Here is a 26,301-nt window from a genome sequence, read left to right as displayed (position 1 = left end):
TGGGAAGTTTGACTTTTTACTTAGCGGATCATTCTGAAAAGACTTTGATGTACAAAATCTGATATTGAGAGGCTGCAGAAGCACAAAGCTCAGTAAGAAGGTACCACATGGATCTCCCAGGTGTCTGCACTACCTGGGGGTTCTCTGCAAAACACTGTCTTTTGCTTTCCAGACTGTCTGTGTAAACAAGCTCCTTACACTCTATATTGCACAAGGCAATCTGTCAACCTCGCAAGCAAAACTGCTCCTCAAATAATGAAAACACAGCATTCCCTGGAGTTATCCCTGGGAAGCAAAAAACTTCTTTAAAGCAATACACTAACACTGGGAGATTCATAAGCAGAGAGCATATGGAAGCTGTAATATTATGCCAGTCAAATTAGCAGATGAACTTCATTTGCTTCACATCAGTGCAGAATTTGACTCTCTACTTCAATGCAAACCTTTTAAATCTCAACTTTTCACATCCAGTTTTAGTAGCTTTAGAATGAGTACTCCACATTTATAGATATATAAAGCATCAAAAATAATAATAAAAAAAAAGCTAGAGTTTATGTACAGCTCTAGCTTAGAAAGAGAGGAAAGAAAACCAACTAAGTAAGGATTTTGTGGGGGCTGACATTCAAAGGCACTTAGAGAAGGATATGTAAACAGATAATTATATTGCAAGGAAAGACACAGAATCATAGAATAGTTTGGCTTGGAAGAACCTTTAGAAGCCATCTAGTTTCAACCCTCCTGTCATGAGCAGGAACATCTTTTACTAGACAGGTTGCTCAGAGTCCCATCCAGCCTGACCTTGAACACTTCAAGGGATGGGGCACCCACTTCTCTGGGCAACCTGTTCCAGTGTCTCACCACCTTCACAGTAAAGAATTTTTTCTTAACATGTACTCTAACCTCTTTCAGGTTAAATCCATTTACCGCCCTTGTCCTATCACTAAAAAACCTCATAAAATGTTCCTCTCCACCTTTCCTGTAAGCCTTCTTTAAGTACTGGAAGGCTGCTGCAAGGCATCCCCAGAGCCTTCTCTTCTTCAAGCTGAACTCTCAGCCTGTCATGGGAGAGGTGCTCCAGCTGTCTGATCAGCTTCATCATCGTCCTCCGGACTTTCTCCAGCTGATCCATGCCCTTCTTACGTTGGAGACCCCAAAGCTGGATGCAGAACTCGGGTGAACAGAGCAGAGGGACAGACTCCCTCCACCTGCTGCCTATGGTGCTTTGGATTCAGCCCAGGACACCTCTGGCTTTCTGGGCTGCAAGAGCACACTGCCAGGCCACATTCTGCCATATCAGCCACATCCCAGCCAACATCTCCAAGTTCTTCTTGGCAGGGCTGCTCCCAAGCCATCCTCTGTTTAGTCTGTATTTGTATTATTGCCCTGACCCACATGCAGGACCTTTCAGTCAGCCTTGAACTTCATGAGTACCGCACAGGCCAGCCTCTCAAGCCTGTCCAGGTCCATCTGCATGGCAGATGAAATGACACCTTGGTAAAAAGGGAGCATAAACTTGCCACTATTTTCCCACAGCACACACTTGAGAAATCAGAATTAAAAATTAATTTTAATTTTTAATTTTAATTTTTAATTTTAGGGCTTTGATAAGACTCTATTCCTACACTTACTTCATTACCATATTGATGCATATTCCAATAACATGTTGAGGGTTGTGAAAAATCACTCTTGCTTCCTTGGTGATAACTTGGGCTTGACTCCAGATGCACTGTTTGCTGGAACAAGGCCCTTTATCATCCTTCAATAAAACTGAGGATGATAAACAGCTCTCCATGAGAAAGGCACTTAGTGTAGCTTTCAACTCCTTTCTTGAACATGCCTTAAATGAGCATTTTATTTTGTTCACTTGCTGTGGCCTCCTTTACTCAGTCTTGGGCTTTAAGTATATGTTCAACTTAGAGACGACAGAAAAAGAGCAAGACTACTTGCAGCAAACACTTGTAAAAGTTTAATAAGGTCCTCAGCCAGTGTGAGAACTCACTGTAATTTAGGATTTGTGACATCATCAGTGTATCTCAGGGAGACATTAGTGTAGGTCTTCAACTTTTAATCAAGCTAACCCAGCTACACACACAGTCCTTCTTCTAGCTCTGCCAGTCTCTCTCTCCCAGAGAGAACCTACTGACTGCAGATCGGGAAATTTAGGCTGGTACATACTTGAGCTCTCATCCTGCTGATGTAGAGCAGCCTTGTAACAGCAGCACAACAGAGCCAAGTGAACTGTCTCCAATGTAAATGTGCTAAAGTTCATTATTCCTCATAAATGGAGCTGGTTTCATTTCAGAGCATTTCAGTATACAATGCCCTAGTGGGACACAGTACCAGCCCATGATGTCCCATGATGGGACATCAGAGCAGGACAGGTAGAATCTGCCATGAACTCATTACTGCAGGGGGTGCTTCTGGCTGCTGTGAAGATGTGCTGAATCAGGAGAGACTTTTGGAGAAGGGCCAGGTGGCTCTCAGCCTGTTTGAAAAGGAAGGCTGGTGGGGTGGTTAATCACTACACTACTCATCCCAAACAAACTCATGGCTGGTGGGAGAACACCACCTGCTTCTGCTGGCAAAAAACAGTGAGTCTTCCCACACACACAGGGAGGCATGCTCCACCTCATTAAAAAATAAAAATAAAAAAAATCACTGAAAATGTTGGCCCAGTAATGGTAAATGTGAGATATGGAAATACCATTTGTATGCAATTATGTCTACACATCGAACAGTGTCTTAAATGCAAGGGTCATTTTCTTAAATACAAGTTTTGTATCAAACAGACTGTGATTTTGAGTGTATTACATGGTTCAGAGTATCTGTCTCTTGTAATAAATTTCACTACCCTAATTTTCAACAGCAAAACACTTTCTACATCTTCTTTAGCACAAGGTGCTATGAAGTAATATAATAAAGATGAATTTTAAAAGGTCACAATAGAAAAGAATATTACAATTTGCATCCCAGAATGCTGGAATAAATTGGCTTATATGGCAAAAGACAAAAAATTTGGAAGAAACAATGTGAGAAAGACTATTTGTCTTTCTTTTATTCAAATGTAAGTCTAAGAACTATCTGTCTTTCTGATTATTTTGGCAGATTTCCAGTTCCTTTACAGAATAGAGCTACAGAGTTTTTAGTGCCTAGAGGTTAAAATATTATTTGCCTCCACCAACTTTTAACAGCTGTATCCATGCTCAAGAATGGAACTAAAGCTTAAAACAAATTGAAGCTGTTGCACCATTGCTACTTTTTTCCAATTTGCTTCATCTTTTGCAGTGCCTGAAAGTGGGCTTTTGAGGCAGAACTTTTCAGTACTTCTCTATTAAACATTCATAAGCTGAATTCCCAAAAGACTCAGATTTATTCTGCCTTTACTTAACAACTAGCTCTGCTCAACTCATAGCATCCAAGAGCCATCTTCATCACATTTATCATTGCCCACTTAGTTCTATGACTGTATGTATAGAAATTTTTTACAGAATGATAACAAGATTGCTTATACAGATGAAAGCTACTGATGTGATATGAGCAAAAACTTTCAGTGGTTTCAGTCAAATAACACATAGTTCTGAATTCTTTCCAGCTTGCAAAGAACAGATACAACTCTGTAACAACAACACTACAATAGTCAAAACTCATTTGTACCATAATTCAAATCCTAGCTGAAATGAAAGTACAATTCTGATTGGGAAAATGCCAATGGCCATTGGTCTGTCAAAATATTTTTATTTACAAACTCAATACCTCAGAGTCTGGCACCTCCATTATTAGTCTACATTCTTCATTTGGGAATGAACCACATGGTTATACAGGTTTGTCAGTCTAACAAGCTGTGATGGACATCAGCTGCACCTCACTGGAGATGCTTTAGTAACTAAGCACAAGTCAGAAGGCACACTGCACTGAGTTAAGATTTCAAAGGAGCAATATTGCATTATTATTTTCCATCTTTTCCCACAGACTAACACCAAGATTTCACAATGACCGACCTTTATACTTGGAGTATCATCAAATTATTATTTAATCATAAGTGAAACCAATTTGGTGATTTGCCTCTGTTAAAAATTCATTTATCTGAATGGAAAAGACTTTATTTATACTAATTAAATAGAATTACCACTCCATGGGTATAGATAATCCCAAATTGGCTGGATGTTCAATGAACTCTGAAGAGGTTCATTAGCTTAGATGTAGCACCACAGGAATGTACTTAAATGGCTTCCAAAGCCATTTCAGGTCCAGCAAAAGTACAGAACCGATTTGTTTCAGCACATTCTTCAGCTTTTAAATCTGCCAGACCTGAAAGAACTCCATGCTGACCTAGTTTGGATGCCTCTGATCTTGACACCCAGGACCTGGACTTACATAGCATTAGGCCATCCATTATAGCCACGAGTCCTGGGGGGCTTCTTTTATCCAAACACAGAACTGTAATATGGCACAATCAGGATCAGCAACAGCATCCAAGGCCCAGCAGTGCTGCACCAGCAGGGCCACTGCTGAGCTTGAGCTAATCCCCAGCATGGTTATTTGCAGATGGGTGAATCCATCCTGCTCTTCCCAAGTGTTTAAAAGTAACTAACCACAGTGTCCAGTGTTGTCCCACTTATCTAAGATGTCAGGCTTCCCATAATCCTGGATAGCAGTGTTGGTTACACAACATTCCAATCAACAGAACATAAATCTTTTGAAGAAACTGAAAACTAAAGATAGCACTGAAGAGTTCAGTTTTAATTAGTGTGAAACAGCATCTCATGTTTCCCATCTCAGAGGATATCATAGCAGACTTTGGACATTATATAATACATTCAAGTAGAAAGAAAAGTTAAAATATTGGAGAAGATTTCCTTCTCTTTTTTCCCCTCTTCAGGAGGATATATGCCAAATATGAAAGTGTCAAATAATTTCATTTCAGTATTTCACAATCACAAAAACCATACATATTTTTTTAAAAACTGTGGAGTTCTCATAGAAGTTTTGATTTTTTTTTGTTACTTCACCTTGAAGCTGCTCAGCATTAACTTCCAATACTTCACTGATACATCTTATCACATTGGAGCTGTGGTCTAAGCACTAAAAATACAGCAGTTCTTTTTTTAGGCTTCCCTAAAGCAATGGAGAAGGTTTTCTGTGGAAGTTATGAAATTTTCATCTTCAGAGAAACTCAGAACTCAACTGGTCAGGCCCTGATCAGCCTGATCAGGTTGCACTTTGAGAAAAGGCCAAACCAGACATGAACTCTAGAAGTCTCTTCCAACCAAAATTATTACACAGTTATATTTGTATGCAGTACTAGAATTCCCTGTGGTGCCACACTAAGAGGTCAGTTGTGTGTTGCCTCCAAGGAAGCTGACTCAGAGTCTCAGCACACTCAAACAATGGCCAATCACTGAGGAAGGTCACTGAAATGACTAGAATAATTCTGAATTTTGAAGCAGCAGCAAGAGCAAAGCATTATCTTCTCCCATGTGGTTTTTATATGGCTTTATGTCAAATTCTATCCCTATTTTATTAAAAAACCTCTAGTGGCTTAAATTATTTCTCACTTGATTTATATTGACAAAAAGGAGACAATGACTTTGCTATTTTAATTACTATAATTGAGAATCTACAAACTAACCTTTATTTGCAAACACCTCATTCCCTCCCTCATCAGGTAACCCTCACTGTAAATTGCAGGAGCACAGAGTAACTAACAAAGATATTTCCATCCCCACATATTATGGAGAAATACAGAGTCATCTCTTTCTAATGAGAAAACTTCAGTGTGTCAAAATGCCTTGAAATTGAAATGATATCTTTATGGAAAAGATTATAATTGGTAGCAGGTCTCACACAGCCAAATCACGGCTCTAATCCAATCACTAAACTGCCATATGCTCTGTTCTAAGCAATCAGCCAGTTCCCTACCACGACTCTCCAGAAATAACTGCGGCTTGCAATTGCCCAGCTGGGCATTTAAAATATTCTACAAAGGTCTGGTGCCACCCATTTGGTGGAAAAGGATATCGCATCATTGTGGTCCTTGCAAATTCATCCCATTTTTTTATTTCTGAGACAACACAGAAGTAACAAAAGCAGTCACAGAACTATGAAAAAAAGTGAACAACTGCAAAGTACCATTACAGATATTTATAGAAAGCATGAATGGAACTGGGAGAGAAGTCACACATCTCCAGGTTTCCCCTTAATTTACTCTTTTTAAGACCATTATCTATAATCCATGTCAAATGAACTCCAACTGTTAGGCAACATTGACTTTCCAGTGGGGTCAATATTCATTCTTTGCCCACACAGAGGCCCAAGAGGCATCAGCAGATACACACTCTTTGAATGTCCTCTTCTCTTGCAGTTTAAAAAGACTTCCCTCTAATCCCCACCTTAATTAGTCTCTTCATTAAGTGCAAATCCTAGCAACTCTAAGGCAAAAATTTACTAAATAGATGTGTAAATATTAACTGATAATCACTCGTGTGTTTTACATTAGACTGCAGTCAAAAGATAAGAATAGTCCTAAAACCAGGGACCAGAGTCCCCTTATTCTGCCAGTATCCAGAGTAGAGGCTCCTCCTGGCCTCATCCACAGTGCACCCTGAGCTATGTCCAGCTGCCAAGGGACTCAGGATGGACAGCACAGGTCGAGAGACCTTCTCTCTACACCTTGGAGACCTTCTGTTGTGGCCAAATGCTGGGCTTTGGCACCTCCCCAGGAATGCTTGAAGATCAGGACAAAGGTGGACACCACCAGCAGTGGATACACACAACCCTCCTCACGGGTTCCTTACACAAGGCAGAGCCTGGCTTCACTGCCTGGCCTTGCTCACACCCAGCCACACTCAGGCTGCCTCATGGTCACACCAGGCAACAAGCACTGCTTTGGATTGCACTCCATGGTCTTCAGGGAAGCCTGCATCTTCCATCAGCTGTGTAAAGGCTGGAGGTTACACTGCACCAGCAGAAAAGGACCTCTGCAGATCAAGTGTCACCATGGACTCTGGAAACCCTTTTGTGTTTTCCTTCCCTTTTAAACAAGTATCAGACTTTATACATTAATTGAAATACACTTTTTAAATAAAGTATTTTATCAGCATTCAAAAGTAAAAATATTCTAGTGAAAGGAAACCAATAAAAAAAAAAACTTTCTCTGTTCTTCCAAATACATGGAAAACAGAACAAAATTCTCACAAATACAGTAATTTTCACAATACAGCTCAGCAGTATTCTCTCTTTACCTAGTTGCTGAAAATGTGACCAAAGAATACAGTAAGAACTCAGGAACATCTGGCTGGATTAATTAAATCCTTATTTTTCATAAGGAGAATTTATTCTTACATACTTTAAATTTCAAATTCACTAATATTAAATCCCCTTAGTCACAGTATGAATTCTGCAAGGTATTCCAAAAGCATGCTCCTCTGAACTTGTCAGAATAATTCAGCTCGTGTACTGTATGCATTTACATATCACTGTATCTGATCTGTCTACAGCATATAGAACCCAACATGTTTGCAAATGCAAAATGTGTCCTCTCTGAAACCACTACGGACACAGAAGTATATTAAAAGAGCATTAAATTTTGCCTATTTCCATAAAACTCAAAGTCATGGCAAGACAAAGCAGAAAACTTGGACCATTCTGTTCTTCAGGTCTAGTTCATAGGATTGTTTTCACAGAACAAAAGAACAAAGCATAAATATTTAATTCTCCTGACAGGCAAACACCGTATTGTTTTCCTGTTCGTATGGGTAACACTCCTGTTCACATTTTTATTTGCCATTAATTAGTAGATTAACACAAGTACAACTTCCCACCTCTGCACCAGAGGAGATGCTACAGAGGAGACAGGCATTTCTCAGTTTTAGCAAAGGTGGGAATACTCTGGGGCCAAGAGTGACTTTTTTCAGTAAGTCGTCACAGTTATACCATTCACTGGGGTTAGAACCACTAGTCACAAGATTTAAATTGGCAAAACAAGTCTTAAAATTAATTTTATTCTTATGGTATTGTTTTAAAAATAAATAATGTGAATTAGTATTTAATTGTTTCAACCTGATATTTCAATTTTCCAGCTATTGGTATGGGAAATCTCTTGGCAGCTCTGGAGGCTATGTGAAAATTAAATTTTTTGTTTAATTATAAATTGGTTTTGCTGTAATAGTTGAGGCTTTAATTGAAATATTTTAATTAAGTGCTTGAAGCCACACAATGCCAGCTTTTTGCTGCAGAATAGCTTATCTTGGAGTCTGGAGTTTCACATTTACTCAGCTCCTGTGCTGAACACAAGCTGCTGCAGAACTAATAGTTACTGCTGCTTTTACCTGGTTAATGCATGTACCAAGACAAACAGTGGGTGCATTCAACCACACACTTCAGACCATGTTAATAATGTGGGCAGTAAAAAAGGGTGCTTAGAACTGTTTAAAAATAATTAGAGTGAGTGAAAGAAAGATAAAACTGTAGCATCGTGTTCAAAATGTCTCTGATCCCCACACTTCCTGCCTCCTGGCAACCCTCCAGGAGGAACAAGTGGCAGACAGGGCTATCACATTGCTCTCTGATGGACAGCCAGACTATGGCAAAACACAAGCTCCAGCAGGGCATGCTGATCTCTCCTTCTCCAGACAGGATATCAAAACTGAAAGCACTTGCAAGGCTTATAAACAGCAGTATCAACATTATTAAGATTTCAGGAGTGTGGGAAGGGGGAAAGGGTTGATTGCTTTTTCACAGATTAGTTTCCACATATGAGTATTTCAAAAACAACACAATCTGTGTCTGGGGCCCCTCCTGAAGACACAAGCAAATAAAGAAATGGGATCTAGAAGTACAGAGGAAACTGAGAGCAGAATTTCACACTTGTAAAACACTATGTATAAATTTTTAAGGTTTCTGCAAAGGGGAGACAGGCAGGTGCTGTTATCCTGACAACACAGGCAAGGATAGCAGAATGGTAAACAATAGTCACCTGCACCAAATCTATCCATAAACAATTGCATGGTTACTCTGAGAATTGGGCTATAATACATTTTCCTTTGAGAGCTAGGCTATAATACATTTTCCTGTTACCACTGTATTGGGTCAAAAAAACAACAAAACAAGTCAGTTAAGTCTTCAAGCCCTAACAGCTATGAAAACTGTTTCTGCAATATAATGAATTAACTAAAAACATTTATACTTTGTTGGAGATGACACTGAAAGAGTTACTTGCAAGGAAACCACACAAGAACCAGAAGAGGTAAGGAAGTAGTTATATAAGACCTGTGTGAACGATCTTCCCATGCATTGCAGTAACAGAAAGGTAATGCTACTAAAAACAGTTTAAAAAAAGCCCCCTGTCTTTCTACTAAACAGTGCCCTCACTGATCAGATAACTTAAGATTGAATAACAGATAAATACAAGGTGTTTGACAGTGGGTTAATTAAATTACAGAACATACTGATCACACAACATTTCTTGTCTCCAGCAGACAGCACTTAGGAAGAAAAGGAAGAAGGACAAGCACTTAGCATAACTATGTAAAAAGAGGCAAATAAAAAAATATTGGCTGTGTCAAGCAACTATGTCGAGTAATACTACAAAATGGAAGGGTGGACCACTGTAGGGTGTTTCTTGCACTATTTGTCTGGTACTCCTTTTCTTTACTGGCTAGTACAATTCATTCTGACTGTCTGAAGGAGAAAAGCCTGCCAACTAATCCTAGAAGCCAAGGGAAATAGATTAACAGAGGAAATGAGTAGGCCTGGGCTTCAAAATTCACCTTCTCCAATTTCTCCTTCTTCCATCTAAAAGGCATAACTAAGCTGTTATGAAACCACATGTTGTAGTGGTAAAAAACCATTTTGTTATTTTAAAATCTCTGAGTGAAGAACATGGCCAAAATTGTGACTGAAAGCTGAAGAGACTTGTCAGAATTGGCAGGATATAAATTTCAAAAAAATCAAGGAATTCCCAGCTGGTGGAGATCACTTTAGCTCTTTTAATCCGCATTGCTATGCTGATCCACACCAGCTGAAAATTTGAACCTTCTTTTGTGTTGTGCTATTTTAAAGTAGCTGAAGTTCAGACTTGAGTACAATTGTTCAATCTCATGACAAGGATCGTGGAAGTAGAAGAGAGCCAACATGTCCCAGTCACTCACTGAATCCTTCATATGCCATCAATTCTTATTAGTGCTATCAAATCTCCTACAGCTGTTCCCAAGTCTCTCCTGGGAGCTACAGCGAGACACAGCAAACCCCAACAGTTGAAGCCTTTCTGCTTTTAACATTCCCTCGTGTTCAGACCACCTACATTTTCTATGAGTCACCTTGGTGGCCTGTAACACTCACTCCATGAAGGCAGGAGCCCAGGTTTTGTGTCACATGTTACCCAATCTCTTCTTCCTCCCTCACTCTAACCCATGAAAATGAACTGTGGCATCTCTTCCCATCAAGAAATTACCTCAGTCTCCATAGCGAGAAAAAATTCCCCGGCAGTATCTACATCTATTAAATCATACAAACACAACTTCTGAGAACAGAAGTGGGTCTGTCAGATGGCTGATGTCATCCCTCAGACACTCACCAGGGTGACAATGGCACATTCAGCAGTCAGTTGAGCAGCACTGAACAACGTCCGGACAAAGCGGTAAATCTGTTTCTGCTCCGGGTCATGTTTGTCGTAGTCTGGTGGCACTTCGGATTTCTAAGGAAGAAATACTTCCAAATAGGTGACTGAAACAAAACGAAGCAGACAGAAAAAAAAGACAGTTCACATGAAAGGGAAGGAGAGGCAGATGAACTTACCGAAAGGGGATGAAGGTTTTCATCAAAAATATCTAAGAGCATTCTTCCGTCTGTGTCCCTAAAAAGTATTAAAACCAAAGTACTGTCATTATCTGAGCACAACAGCACACAACCCTCATAGACACAAGTGCACCATTTAAACTCCAATACTCCCCATGCTGTAGGGTGCTTAGAAATACTGATGAAATGTGACTTTCAAAGAGAGGTTGGACCTACTCTGCCGTAAGGCCCTCGTGTAATATGAAATTCATATTACAAAGCATGCTAAAACACTCAGATTGCAGTGCACAGGATTACAAAACTGTTGTGCTCTTTATTGTGAGGCTTAAGAAGTACTACAAACTTGATAAAATCAGCCCAGCTATCCTCCTTCTCTCCTTTTTTTAACTTAGTCATGTCCACACTTACAATCCCTCAACTCCTTTTCCTCCTTTATTACCAACATTTTAAACATTTACTAATATGCAATGCTATTTTTACAGTAATCTTTTAGTTAATACATACATGCTTCACTTTTAATTTATTTGAAAAACTCCATTGTACTAATGATTTCTGAGAACCAAAAGAAGCACATTCAAAAAAAAAATAAAAAAATCAGACAAAATAATACTGCCATTCATTTTTTTTATTAGATGTTTCTCTGAAATCCCTGTACCTCAATATCAGCATGCATGTTGATGCAACTTCACAAGCCTAACATCCAGGATGCAACATAAGATTTTTGCTGTAGGTAACTTTGGCAAGGACAGTAGCAAACACAAAAACAAGAAGTATAACTGTACCAGAACTGGCACTTTCTGGACAGATGCATCCATGTGACCTACTTATTACAATCCCATCTTTAAGAAACAAACCACTGAAATATCTTCTATCTTTACTCAGCAGCACGTGTCTCTCAGAGCATGCACACCACAAGTTTTACAGTGGACTCATGTCTGCAAAATGCATTTGTTAACTCAAACTGAAGGTGCCATTTTTTCCAATGGGCTAACACTGGAAATAAACACATTTTTAATATAAAAAAGAGCACCTAAATTAAAACAGTCAAACAACCAACAAAAAAAACCAAACCAACAAACAAACACCTGGACTGGGGTGACTGGGGAAATTACTATATAATTCCTATCAGCAAGGATTCTAGGCCAGACTCTATTACCCCTACCGAAAAAAATCAGTTTCTTAATGCAGAAGTAGTCTCCCTGAAATGATTGGTGTGCTACAGTAAAGTATGCCACTTCACAATGCAAATGGAAATAATTTACTATTTCTTCAGGTTGTAGTTGCTGTATGCTATGAAATCACACCTGACTGCCTTCAAAAATCTACTTAAAAAGAGAAAAATTCAGAGTTTTTTGTCTTCACTACAATTCACATTGTACTCTTTCAAAAATAGACCATCTACTGATTACCCAAGCATCCTTTATGGTTAGTTTGCTGGGGTTTGTTTCCTTAGCAAATTCACCAATGCTTATACATTCCTTCAAAAACAAGATGGGTGTAGTATTTTACCACTTGTTGAATAACTAAGACAAAAAAACACAAAGAAAACTGGTCAGTATAACCAAGATAGGAGACACTGTGAAAGGGAGGAGTGATAACTAGAATGCTACAATCAAATGAAATGTGAGAAACGTGACAAAATACTATTTTTCATGCATAGCTTCTCAAAAAAATTAGATTTGTGAGATTTTGAAATATTATGAAGCAATTTTGGTTTAAGTCTCCTATGCAGGAGAATAGGACCAACTAAATACTGTCTAAAGAGAGTTCTTCTCTGAAAAAAGCAGATGCTTGATTCATTTGCTGTCCAAATGAACCTAGAGTCAAAGAGCCACAGCAGTTTCATACTCCCCATCCCCCATAATGAACCAAAATCTCCCACATACGTCAACAACTTCCTTTTTGCCTATAATAGCAGGAAAGAGAACATATGTTTTACTCTTGCTGTTTCAGCAGCAAGTACAACTGAGTGCTGTTATCACATTGTCCCTCCCTTCCCAAATCAGAGACGACCCAAGAGCAAACAGTTGTTTCACATCCCTCCTCATTTCAGAATTGTAATTGACACACATGAGCCTCGCTCCAGCATCACTGCTGGGACTGTCAGTCCCAAGTGCAGGCACAGCACTTCCCCAGCCCAGGCACATTCCAGGGAAAGCAAGAGCAGCCAGTTTCCTGAATAAATCACCTCTCCACCCTGAAAATAAAAGGATTTAGCAACTTACCCAAGAAAGTAACAGTCAGGATGCATTTGTTTTCAAGATGCTGACACACTACTCTTTGTTTTATAAAGATTTGGTCTCTCTGTCTACCAGCTGTACATCAAATTTGCATCAGGCTCTGCAAGCCCACGAATGGGCATAATTTACTGCAGACAGGAATCAGCTTCATAGCAAACAGCATAAAGCAAGTCTGGTACATTGTGGCTCTGGATACCTCTGGCTCTGGATCCTTCTTGCTCACTTGTGAGCTCTTACTGAGGTTTCTTACCTTCTGTAGTCTCTAATGTGCCCAGTTCTCTCAAGCCTTTTACTCAGCTGCCATGATACTTAGCAGAGCACTTAATAATTTATTTCCAAAAAACTTTGGAGTCTGATTATCTTTGAGATCTCTATTATTTAGTCAAGCATAGCAAAAACTGACTAGTTAACCAAACTAATCTGGGGACCATGGAAAAAAGGGGGGACAAGGAACCACAAATGGATAAACAAGTAATCCAAGCATGACCACTCATGCCTTATTTCCTGGTAAATGAGATTAAAAGTTCAAGAGAAGATTTCAGTCCAACTTTTGCTCTATATATTGCCATGTTTCAGTCCAAGGCCCACTGATGCCTTGGAAAGTCCTCTAAGAGCTTTCAGTGGGAACTAAGTCCTAAGCCTTTCTGCCCCTGTGCACATTTAAAGATTTCTCTGGAGATGTCAGCCTTGTTTCATGAAGTGTGATGGGTTCCTGTGACCTGAACCATGGTCCTGAATGACGTACGAGCTGAACTTTAAACTCATGAGTAATTAATTTTGTTCTAGCTGGACTTCTTATAGTCCAGAAGAAAAAATGTCTAAGTGGCTTGATAAACCAAGATCTAAGCCAAGTTCTCTGAACAGGCCAATTGAAAAACCATGGACACAAGAGTCACTTAAATTATTTGTACAACCTCTCCTTAGAAATGTCAGGAGACATTATTTTAGGCTTCTGTGACGTATCATGAGGACAGGGAATTTAAGATACAAAAGCACAGTTCAACATGAAGAAAACTCATGTATGTGCCAAGTTACTTTTTAGAGAACCTTTTTTTCTATTCAATTTCAATCAACTTGACTGAGCAGAGATCTAAAACATACTACACCAGGAGAGGCAGGCCAGGACCTGCTCTCTTTCTGAGGCATATTGCATTACCTCTGTTCACAATGCCACTCTTACTGTATAATTCATGAGTTTTATTTCAAAATCCTAACTGATCACTGATATGTGCAGTTCAAAGGCCTAGCTAAAAATATAAATCTTAAAGACACTCTTCAGATTATTCCACATGTAATTGCAACATATGCAACAATACAGAAGTGCCCAATGCATATAAAATCAAACACTGAATCATCAGAGCTTTTCAATGTTGAGCTGTACTTCTATTTTTTATGGTATTTAATCCTCCAATTATAATTTTTCTATGTAAAACAATATATATAGAAAATGTGTGGTTCTTATTGCTAGCATGGGAGTTAAGAAAACTACTACCGAAAAACATTTTGAAAGAAATTAAGGATGGATTTTTAGGGTTTGAGCAGTTCACTTGTTTCAATAAAATATATTTTCAGTACAAGATTCCATTATTCACATACCTGTTTTTGATGTGGTAATATATTGCAAGAGCTACACTGTAAAGAAAAATACAGAGTTAATATCTCAGGACTACCATATTACATTTTCTGTCATATTACGTGCAAATTTAAACCCTAGCACAAAGCATGACAAACAGTATATGATCAACAGCCTGTTTTCTTTTGTTCACTCTTAGATATCAGGAAAACTGCTGTAAACAGAAAAATTTATAATGTTTTTTTTTGTACACTCCAACTACATCCTTTTTACTAGTAATTAAGTGCTTTACAATAATCTTCAGATTTCATGTATCAAGTTGCACATATTTTTCATTTATTGCCCAACTCCACTAAACTCAGTGATTAAACTCCTAATGACTTCCAAGGTTGAAGACAAAGCATCACAAGCACTGGACATTCTCTTTAGTTTTGCTGCCAGGTTAACATGAAATGTTTTAATTGCCTTTGGCTTACAACTGTATATTTAAATCCATCGCTTGTGTCTGTCTTTATGTAGCTGCTCAAACAGCAGACTCAAATACCATGCTCCTACAGTTTTATGGCATCAAGTTACTTATTTTAACTCAGGAAAGACAGCTCCCTGAATAACTTAGTGCATTATGCATTTCCCCTACTCTCAGCCACACACCAAAGCACCCCTGTTTATATTCTGCATATAGACAAAAAGTGTCCTTAATATTCACAGAAAGTTAAGATTTTGATTACATACACGACTAACTGATCTCATTCACATTTGAGATGGAATGAAATTAAAGCATGAATTCTTATGATTATCTTACAGTTTCCAAGTCCCAGCTCATGCTTTACTCACGATACATTTTTATTGAAGAACGAAGCTGAGCCAGCACTTATTGCAGTAGCATAAAACCAATATAAGCTAAAGGGGAAAGAGGATGAAGGAGGGAATTCACTGATTCTCTTTGTAGACAGTTTGTTTCACCAGTGATTCACTGTAATATGCTTATGTCTTATATTGATCCAAAATTCCCCCTTTTCTTTTCCCTAAAAGACCTCTTAAGAGTCAATCGGTTGCTCTCTGTTTTTATTTCAGAATTTTTAAATGAAAACTGAGATATTACATGTCAGGAAAAGAATGTGTTTGAGCTAAAACTTTAGTAGAATTTTAAATTATTTCAGGTTTGATTAGTGATTTTTTTGAATAGCCATACAGTAGAAAATATTTTTCCCTGTTACAAGTAAATACATTTTATTAAACTTTTATGAACTTTTACCTGTCTGCAATAGAAGTTCTTAGATTGTAAATTCTTTTTAAATTTGACTTTTTTCTACAAACATATATTTAAGGAATCAAGACATAGTGTATACCACGGACATTTAAACTCCACAGCTGTTACTGAACAGAAGAAAAACCCACATTTATGAATGAATTTGATTTGACAGAAAGCTATTCACAAAATGAATTAATCCTAAAATTCAATTTAAAATTATGCCCCTAGGAACACATTTGAAGCTCCAGTTCACTTTATGAAAGCAGATGCAAGAGTGTATGTGCACAGCCCTGCTTGGTGCCCATATGGTTGCCTTTGTAACAAAATGTCAAATTAAGTTTAGGAAGTATTTACTATTTAGAAAGTATTAATTCTGTATCAGAATCTGAAAGTCTCTCAAGGCTGTAATAGAGTACTCATCCAAGTTTCATTCTACCTTTCATAGGCTGGCTCAGCTGGCACTAAGAGCGCAGAAATGATGATTATGGAGCTTTCCATCACCCTACCCCAGCCACCCCTCCTGCAGCAGATGCTGCAGTGGATGCAGTAATATTTTAAACACATCAGTGCATAACATGACCTAGAAGAGATACACTGAGCTGAGCAAAATGCCTCCCTCTTAGATTTACCCATGCGTAATAGTAATTTTCCTGCAGAGACTGCAAGGTGGGAGGAAAGAAATGAAGTTCTACTACAAAAGCAATAGTCTACAATCTCCTCACCCTTCAACCTGCTAAACGTGCAGCCAGACAGAAGATGCAGAGACTTGGTGTGCCAGAGTTCAGTTTCTCACCCTCTGGAGTGTCTTTTCAAGCCCTGTGAACCCCTGCAGCTTCCAACCCTTCCCATGCTGGCAGCCTGCCCTCAGCCCTGCACAATTCCCACCTGATCCCTGCACTGGCTCTCCCAGCTCTTCTGCTCCCCACAACTCTGCTCCCCACCATGCACCTGAGTATCACCCAAACACCACCCTTCTCCCCACTACCAGCTCGTCCTTCTGTGTCCTCCTTCACAAGGCTTCTGACAGCCCTGTGGCCCCCCTGAAAATGCTTCTTGGCTGCTGCAGCTGAACCCATTTCTTCTTCTCATGAGCTGTGCCAGTTCTGATGCAAAAAGAGACCAAAAAACCCACCCAAAAAGCTGCACTTACTCTGCATACAGAGGATTTTAGAGCAGAAGAGTTTGAGAATCAAGGAGGAAAAAAACCCAAACACCTCAGAAATGCAAAACCTTTCTCAAGTGCTAATCAGAACTATTTTTAATTTACTAGTGACAGAAACCTGAAGAAAAGGAAGACTATATTTCAGAAAGAAAGAGCTGAGGAATCAGGCATCAGTTTAACTACAAAACCTTTCTCCTCTCCCATCTTTTGCCTTTAACAGAAAAATTACAGACTGTCTTAGTGATCAACATCACAAACTCCTTTGGATGTGTTAGTCTGAATAGATTTGTCTCTCATGTAAACACCTCTGCAGCAGAGATACTGGCTTAATAAATTTTTGCATTTGCATACACCGAGGTAACCATCCTACAGACAGCTCAAGAGAGGCTGTCAGCAACCATTAACAAAGAGCGTAAAATGCCTGGGCATTTGGTCTCTATTTTCCCCTTACAGTACAAAATGTAAAGTACAATACTCTACAAATATCCTTTTCATTTTCTCCAAAAGTAAAAAGGCACCAGTGAAACTTAAAATGCTCATCTGAGACATCACCCAGTAACTCTGGAGCATGACTGATTAAATAAATGTATTACTTCAAAAACTAAAACCTTTGAAGTTTGCTTTGTAATGGTTCAGAAATATGTATACATAAATTCACACATAAAATGTAAGTGCTAACAACAATAAATAAATCGTAAAACCCACCATTTGATGGTATACTTGAGGTTTGGTTGACTGACTGTGCTGTCATCCAGGAAAATAGTGGAGCAGGAACTGTACTTCCTTCTCAACTGCCCAGGAGGATGCTATGAGAAACATGCAAAAGAACAATGGCAATTATGTAATGCTGAAGCATTTTTGGGGGGAGACGTAAGAATTTTTAAAAGACAAATTTCTGTCTCTCACAATGACGCACACAGTAATGTGATCACATTTGGAAGCAGTTCAGAAAGCTCAGAAATAATTAACAGTACAAAAGTCACAGAAACTCCTGCCTGAGTCTTGCTAATGCTTTCAAGTCCCAAATCCTCTGAGTCCCTCCTTCCCCAAAATCATGCAAAAATTCTTCTGCAGGCTTAGTCAAATACATACATACACTTGGAAAGCAAAGATGAATAAGACCTATATTTCTGTCCTCATTCCAAAAGGGTAAATGGAAGAGTGAAAAAGAAATCATGTGAGCAATGAAGATTGGTTTAGCAACAGATATAAAACCATGCTTGCAGAAAAAAAGATTTGAAATCCTCAAAAAAGCTCCTAACAGAATGAAGCAAGGGAAAGAGGTCTTTACACTAAAACTACTAAATTAATAAGAAGAATTCAGAAAAAATAATTCATCAATAATAGATTATCAGAAAAGAAGAAAACTGATCCAAGGACAAAAGAAAAGAGTATAAGGAAATAAAAAAATCTCTTAATAGAAAAGGTTTTCGATATATTTCAATCCTATTTCTGTACTACCATAGAAAAACACTGGAAAATTCAGCCAAAAAACTGGCATTTGAGAACAGTATTTATTTTTAATTTTTTTTTTTTGCTGAGAGAGCTTCTTCATCAGCTGTTTAGAGTAGCCAGCACTCCACCAGGCTAAAGAGGCCAGTTTCAATCACATCAGCTAATAGCTATCACAGTCCTTAATCCTCTTTGATTCTATCTTTGCTTATTCCATCTACACTAGCAAATAACTTGACCAAGAACCTATGTCAGGAAAGTTAAGATCAGTCAAATTACATGTTCAACTCACAAAAGAATGGGTTTAAAATTCAGTTGGCACATCAACATGGAAATTTTAATTCATCTTACAATTAATGTTGTTTCCAGTGTTTCAGTGGAGAGACCAATGCCAATACCATCATCAGAATTCACAGGTATTTACCAGCTCAGAGCAACTGAGTATCCAGGATACAGTCCTGTGACTCCTACCTCAGTACATCTTCCCCTGCCCAGTTTCCAAAACAGATATTATTACAAGTGCCAGCACCCATCAGCTCACCAATGTTCTACTTTCCATAGGCAGCTAACTCCTTAACAGCATTCACTACACAGACAGACTCCTGGTAAAACCTACACACATCTAAGTCATCTTTCTGTATTTCACAGCTATGAGTGAAAAAACACACAAAGTCTCCTGTTAATTGAAAAAAAAAAAAAAAAACCCAACATTTTCTGAAGCTGCCACGACTGTAAAAACATTATCTGTAAAAAAATTATCTGAAAGCTTACCAACAAATTTAATTACAGTCCTTCACTTGACCAATAAAATTGGTGCTGAACTGCTTTTCTTGGAAGTGAAAAGGTTTACCAAGAAAATGAAAAATACTCCGTTTCAAAAATCCTTCAGGACTTTGAAAAGGCACTTTGTAATGCTTTGGAAGCTGACAATCCATCTACCTTCCAAGCTATTGTATGTTAGGCAAGAAAGAGAAAAACTAGAAGCACTGTGAATATTAATGCCATAAAATTTATTATTTAGCATTGATGCATACAGAGAGAATTACTAGGGGACTGGTGATTCATTGCTCTTTTTCTACCACAGTTTAATTTAAATATCTGCATTGGTCTGTTGAGTACCTTTCATAGGCATTATAAAGGCAAAACAACTTAAAAACAACAAAAATTAGACTCTAGTGTCTGGGGAAAATAAGGGAGATGTACATACATCTCAGCATTGTTATTAAAAAAAACCCAACACATGCAAAGTTTTCTTTCTGCATAATAAGAGTCAACATGCTTTAAAGGCTTAGATAAAATTTAAGATAAATATACTGGATTCATTCAAGGGAAGCACAATTATAAAACAGAAAATAACTCTGTAACAACACCACTATCAGATTTAAATTGTCTTATGTAAACAGCATGCTACCATTTGACACACAACAATAATTAGAGCAACGCACCTTATTTCTGAAACTACCACATCACAGAACTCTCCTTGGATTTTCAGCCCACATCACACTCGGTTAGGCTTGGAACTTTTCACACCTCAGGAAAATATGTGGTGTCTCAAGCTTCACTTTCTGTTCACAGCTCAGCAGGAAAGAGCACCTCTCCCAGTCAGAAGAATGGTGCCAAGAATAAACCTACACCCTTGGGTAAATATACACACCTGGGCCATGTGAATAACTGACCTGTCAGGAGATCAACATTCCCAGCTTCTACTCTGATGTCTAACTGCAGCCATATGACACTTTAGGTAACAGATCCTCTGCCTTTTCCAATTGCTAGAAAACACCCTGAGTTTCATATTTTATCTTGATTAAGCTGGGAGACATATGAAGTCCCACAGTTCAGTCAAACAGATTTTTCTGAGCCCCCACAAAATGCTGCATGAGAACCTCCTCCATCCTTGCAAAGGACAAAAGAGGTTACTGACCATCAGCTCAGTATTCAGCACTGTCCTACAGACAAACTCTCTTCTGTGTCTATTTCAATGGGGTAAGTCCTGACCAAAATGGTACAGAAGCTTAACGCCTTTGTATTTCAAATTCATCACAGCTGACCACAAAAATGCTCCCATTTAGACAAGTCAAAAGAGGCTCTAATTAAGGAAAAAAACAGAAGGGCTGAGAATTACTCTAGAGCTTTTTGAGAAATTAGCCAAACTCTCTAATGAGATCCTTCTAAGGTTCTATTCCACCATAAGGCTGGCATGGGGAAAAGGACAGACTGGTACACCTCCTTTTGTAAATCTTCATATGCAAAAATAAGCATAGGACACATGTGAAACTTTGACAACCTCTGCTATTACAAATATTTACTAATTCAAAGCACCTCATTGATATAAGTGGGATTCACTTTACATGTATTTTGAATAGCTTCAGTACCGTATCTGTACCCAAGCTGAGATTCTGTCGAAGTCACGCCTCTCAACTTCAGCAAGATTTCCAACTTCATCTCACATAAAATTCCCAAAGGGCAAACCAAGGAAAACATGGCAGGTAAAAACTACTTGGAAAATTATATTCTGGTCAGCCATCGATCAGTTTCAAATTGGAGGGTTGAAGTAAGGGACATTCCACAGAGATACGGTGTACTCCACATAAAATACTAAGCAACAACTTTGATCACAGTGTCAAAGTATTTTTTTTTTTAATTTCCAGCTGGCATTAACTTGCAGAGGGCATTTTTCTTTAAAAAAATGCAATATATCAATAGAATTTATAAAGTTACCATATATGGAACAGAGTAGAGCACCCATCCACTCCGCTCACCTGGAATTTTATGTCCAGTTTTGGATACTTGGTATTTCAAGAATAATGAATTTATTTCAGAGAGGCTGGAGGACAGAGAAGGAACATCAATCAGAGATTTGAAAAACCTGAGTTACAAGGGAAAGCTGGCAGGCTGGAAAGGTTTTCTCCAGGAACAATGCAAAAATAATGGCCTTAAAGTCATTCTGAGGGGAGTTCCTAAAAAGAGGACGTTGTTCTCCATACCCCTTGTGGATGGGATAAGAAAGAACAGGCTTATATTAAGCTATGGAAAATTAAGATTGGGCATGAAAGTGTGAGAAGAGGCAATGGCAAAAAAAACCCCAATCCACCACCTTTTTCTAATAGCAGGGATAGCTTCAATGACTTGAGTAGTGATAGAATCTCCATCACTGGAAATTGTAAAGATGAGATAAAAAGACATTTCAGGAATAGCTTAGATGCAGGCTTCTGCTCCTGGACAAGATACCAGACTGAACAAGCTCTTGAGATGAATTCTGGACCAATCTTCTATCATTTGGTGGAGAGGATTTTTACTCCAGAAACAGTTACTATTTTTCTCATTTCAAGCAAAGACATTCACCAAGAAATGCTGACATTATAAGTGACAATGAATACAAAATGGGAGTTATGTGGAATTTCTTTCTTAACAGGAAAAGATGGAGAACAGAAAACTCTGTTTTATAACTTACTAAGTTTTTGAATGTGTTACAGAAAAAGCCCTAAGAGATCAGGCTTCAATTTCCAATAATGCAGGTGCTCCTAGCTTTTAAGACTAGCAGTTTTTTTCCCTTGCACAGCAAGTACTAAGCAAATATCACTGCTTTATTTTCTTCCAGCTTCATCCTGATGCTTTCCAATTTTCCAAATCCTGTGTGTTTTAAGATGTTTGAACTACAGGTTTTTACTTGAAGCTTACATAAAAACATTTTATCAGAAATCTAATGGCTTGGTTTGCCATCAAAATCATATAAACACTGCAGAACTGCTCATAGGTACCAGCTTTAAAAGGAATCACAATGAATTGCTAACTTTTTCACAATGAGAATGTACAAAAAAGTTAATTTCTCTCAGGAAGCATCACTTAGAAACTAAATATAAATTTGTGGGGAAAGAAGGAATGTTCCTATTTCTCTTATTAAAGTAGGCACTTCAGAGGGGTTTTGTAGAAACAGCTAATGGATGGTGCACATTGCCCAAAACCCACACTCAGAGTTGACCAGAAGGGCAAGCTCTGGCCTCTTCAGCAGCACTAGGGTGGCTTTCTGCCCTGATGCTCAGCAGGACTTGTTTGTTTGGGCATAACCCTCCCCTAATGAAGCTATACAACTTTTGTACGAGCACTGGCCCTCAGCCAGTCAGCTTCCAGTTTGGCAAAGCAGCTTCAGCCTTTTCCAGGGTTCTTTTGCACTTGTCCATCAAAAGATAATTGGAGCTTCTGTACTAAATAACAACAGTAGTGTCTCTTCTTCCTGCAAACCAGGTGTAAGTTAGTGCATGATTTTAAAAGCTCCTATTAAATAATATTTTCCCCCATGGAAAAACTGAGGCTTGCTTGCACCTGTCTGTGCAGACATGCCCATTAGCTTCCAGGCAGCAAAGGCTGGCCAAGATGTTAAAAGGAAAAACTGGCACTTAAAAGTGCACATGAAGCCAAATTTCAACAGTAAGCAAAAATACCAGGACTGCTTCTGACATGGAAAAGAGATGTTCCTATCTTGAGGATCTTCTGTTGCTTCAGGACATGATTTAGTTTTGACAACATTTTTCACAGAAGAAACATGATTTTACAGGTCAACAAAGTGCTTCCAAAATCAAGCAAACCATGCAACACAATTCTCTGCATGGCTCTGCAAAGCTCTGCACTTACTTTCATCTTGCATCATGTCAATACAGCAAAATTGTCTACCTTTGGTGTAGATATATTCACCAGAACAAAAGTAATAGGAAACTGCACCATTGTACGTTCATCTTCCTCTGCCAACAGCTACAATTTAAAAAAAAAACCAGTCCAACTACTCTTAAGTAATACTCCTTGATCCTCATGATTCAGCTTTGTCCTCAGTTCAGCAATGTTTGATAATGTCCAAAACTAGCCTAGCTTAGACTAGATCTGTACGTGCAAGTTTTTGGCTGTCAAAGTTTGTCCTTACTCATGTCAGCTATAGAAAATTATGTCAGCAAACCACTGAGCTCCTGAGGGGCTCAGCAATCACCAGTAAACTCCTCTGCAGCATACACAGGCCCTATTTAACCACTGATAAAGCACCCTGCTTTACAAACACGAAAGACTATCTATTTCTTTGAATGTTAAAATCAGCTCAAAGGCTTATATTTACAAAGCGTGTAATTACTACTGTTGTGCAATTTCACCAGAGGGACTTTATCACATTCCCAGTAAAGCAAGTATTACATAGCCCCTTGTAAAAGAACTCTCCTGCATGTTCTCATTCTAACTTAAAAGTTAGCTTTTATTTCTCCCCATAAAAAAGTTTATCACTTCATATAACCTAGTGCCTTGAGGCTGACAGGAGAGGTAAAATTCTTCATCCTAGAGGACAGGAAAAGCTAAGAGACTTTAGAAAAGCACATTTCCAACAGTAAGTTTTGGTAAGCCATTAAAGAAAACCTGTTAATTTTAACTTAGTAGATGCATGGCAAGAATCTTAAGCTGCATCTATGAGGAATGGCATCAGCATAGGGAATCTGCTAAATGGACCAGGTGGCCTACAAAGGCCCCCTCTAGACCGGGCTCTTTTTATGATTTTGCAATGGAGTGGAGCAAAGACCACCTTAAGCAATCTCTAGGAGAACTTCAAGAGTACCTGAGGAGCCTCTAATCTACCTTCCAGTTTATCTTGTTCTTCTCTTCAAGTAAGGAATATCAATTAAAATATCTTAAGGAACTTGGACAGCAGTTATAAGCCTTCACAATAGCCAGCCTCAGGGAGTCCACTTGTAAACATTTCACTTTTATGTTGTGCTTTACTTTCACAGATTAAACTACTTTTTAGACTATGTTCCCATTTCAGCATGTATCTTATTCACTCATTAATCACTAATTGAAAGTGTTTGATTATCAGTCATGTGTCCTGTAGTTTTACAACAGGGAAGCAGAGCAGCCTCTTTATTCCATCTGACAAGAAAATTTGAGGGCTACATAGGACTAAGCGCCATACATCATTCCAAGCATGCAAAAGGGCTCACAGAAATTGGTCCTGCCGCACCACATACAGCAGAAGACCCCTCTGCAAGTCCCCAGTACTGTGTCTGGGAATAAACTTACCCTGATGTGGATCACCACAGGGTCACTTACATTGCCCAGGGTTGTGACATGAGTGTTGCCCAGTAACTTTTCCCCAGGATGATGAAAAAAAATAATTCTGGTCTATACACAGACATTAACTTTTCTACTTGGAATGATAAAAACAGTATTAGTTTGCTTGCATTTGAACATCCAGTTGCCAGGTAGCAGACAGTGGAAGCCATGTCCAGACCCCTAAAAAAGACAATGATGAAAGGATGCTGTTGCTACAAGGCTGGCAAAGAGTCTCCAGAATAAAAAATATGCAAAAATGAGACATTACTTCCATTTATTTGCTTTTCCTTTTCCTATCCTTTACCTTCCTTCAGAAATATACCAGCATGTGAAAAATACCCCTTATTTTTAAGGGGTATTACTGCTCATAAACACAGATTCATTTTGAGAGTTTATCTTGCCTAGAAGAGAAGAAATTATTTGGACTAACAACATTTTCTCCTTGTCTGAAAGGAAAAATTTCTGGAAAAACTTGAAAGAGAAAACAACCTTTTTTCTCCCCCCACCCTGCTCCTTTCCTCTACAAAAAAACCCAGTAAAAAGAACAACTTACAGGAACAATAATAAAAGATTCACTCTTTCTCCACCACCTCCTCTAAAAACACAAGATGTGTCTGTCTTCCTGTTTGCTTTCCTTGTACAGGCAGAGATACTGATGCAATCTCTCTTCTCTGAGAAAGGAAACGCCCCTATCTCAGTCTGCATCTTTATCCCTCTGAGCAGCTTGACTAAGCAGATTAAAAGATGTGCACACCAAGGCAGCATAAAAAAACAACATAAAATAACAAAAAACAGCAACTGCCAGTGCAATGGGAAAGAAAAGCAGTCTACTGCAACTGCTTAGGAATTAAAACAGGCTGGAAGAAAAGCAAACAGGTCAGGTACACTGCAGGTAGGGAACTTCCAGCACCATTCCCAGCCTGTCATCTCTCCTTGGGCTCCGTGGGAAGACTGAGAGATGACAGCTCCTCCATAGCACTCTGTCACTCGCTCCTTTCGCTCTTTCCCCACCCCAAAAAAAAGAACAGCTGCTGGCTTCTTCCATCACACCTACTGACAAGGTGAATCTGAAACATGGCAATTGTCAGCCCCTGACAAAGCACAACAAATCAAAGCAGGAACCCACCACTAGTGTTTGAGGATCACAGGAAACTATTCAGCCAAATAAAATATTCTACAAACAAAAGCAAGCAAGAAAGGAAAAGAACAGAGGTGTGATCATGCTAAGAAAGTGCATTTTTAAATAAGGAAGAGTCAATATTAATTTTTTTCATAAGTAATAATTCAAAACTGCATTTGTGGAAATTATTATCTTCATTTGTTACTACACAGAATTTAGCAAGTAGTTAAAAAAAAATCCACAGCTTTTTTTGACACTTCTCTTTCTTACCAGCCCCCCATATCACTTGGGAGAAATTCAATTCTGCCTGCAAAATAACCACTTATTCAGATACTGCACAAAAAGATAAAAATATTTTGTTGCTCATCTTGGTTATTTACCACAAAAGGAGAATAAGCATGAAAAACAACAACAACAAAAAAGATGCCATCATGGAAAAACCACAAAAGAAAAAGATGTTACATTATGGTGAAGAGTTCTTTTAAAATAAGACAAAATAACACTACAGAATTTATGTCCTCTGGAATGTTCCCTCCAGAGCAGATGTGGGGACCCAGCACTTCACATCAACAGGGAAAGAGATGAGTAGCAATAGCTTCCATTAGCACACACTGAGAAACAGTGGAAAAG

The 26,301-nt window shown here is 38.6% G+C and overlaps 1 protein-coding gene across 3 annotated transcripts in view; it reads right to left on the bottom strand.

The window, feature by feature from the left end:
* Window positions 1–26,301, bottom strand: part of CCNY (cyclin Y) — a 120,017-nt gene that overhangs the window by 13,156 nt on the left and 80,560 nt on the right. For all 3 annotated transcript variants that reach the window (XM_086863993.1, XM_086864007.1, XM_023920034.2), the window contains 4 exons: window positions 17,727–17,827; window positions 14,631–14,666; window positions 10,795–10,852; window positions 10,574–10,693 (listed from right to left, as the gene is read on the bottom strand). In XM_086863993.1, coding sequence (XP_086720119.1) covers window positions 10,574–10,693; window positions 10,795–10,852; window positions 14,631–14,666; window positions 17,727–17,827 — 315 coding nt within the window. The remainder of the gene's footprint in view (window positions 1–10,573; window positions 10,694–10,794; window positions 10,853–14,630; window positions 14,667–17,726; window positions 17,828–26,301) is intronic.

The sequence above is a fragment of the Cyanistes caeruleus genome, chromosome 1, assembly GCF_971803275.1.
Source record: "Cyanistes caeruleus chromosome 1, bCyaCae1.hap1.1, whole genome shotgun sequence".
In the NCBI taxonomy this organism is placed as follows: Eukaryota; Metazoa; Chordata; class Aves; order Passeriformes; family Paridae; genus Cyanistes; species Cyanistes caeruleus.
This window is presented reverse-complemented; position numbering and strand designations above follow the sequence as displayed.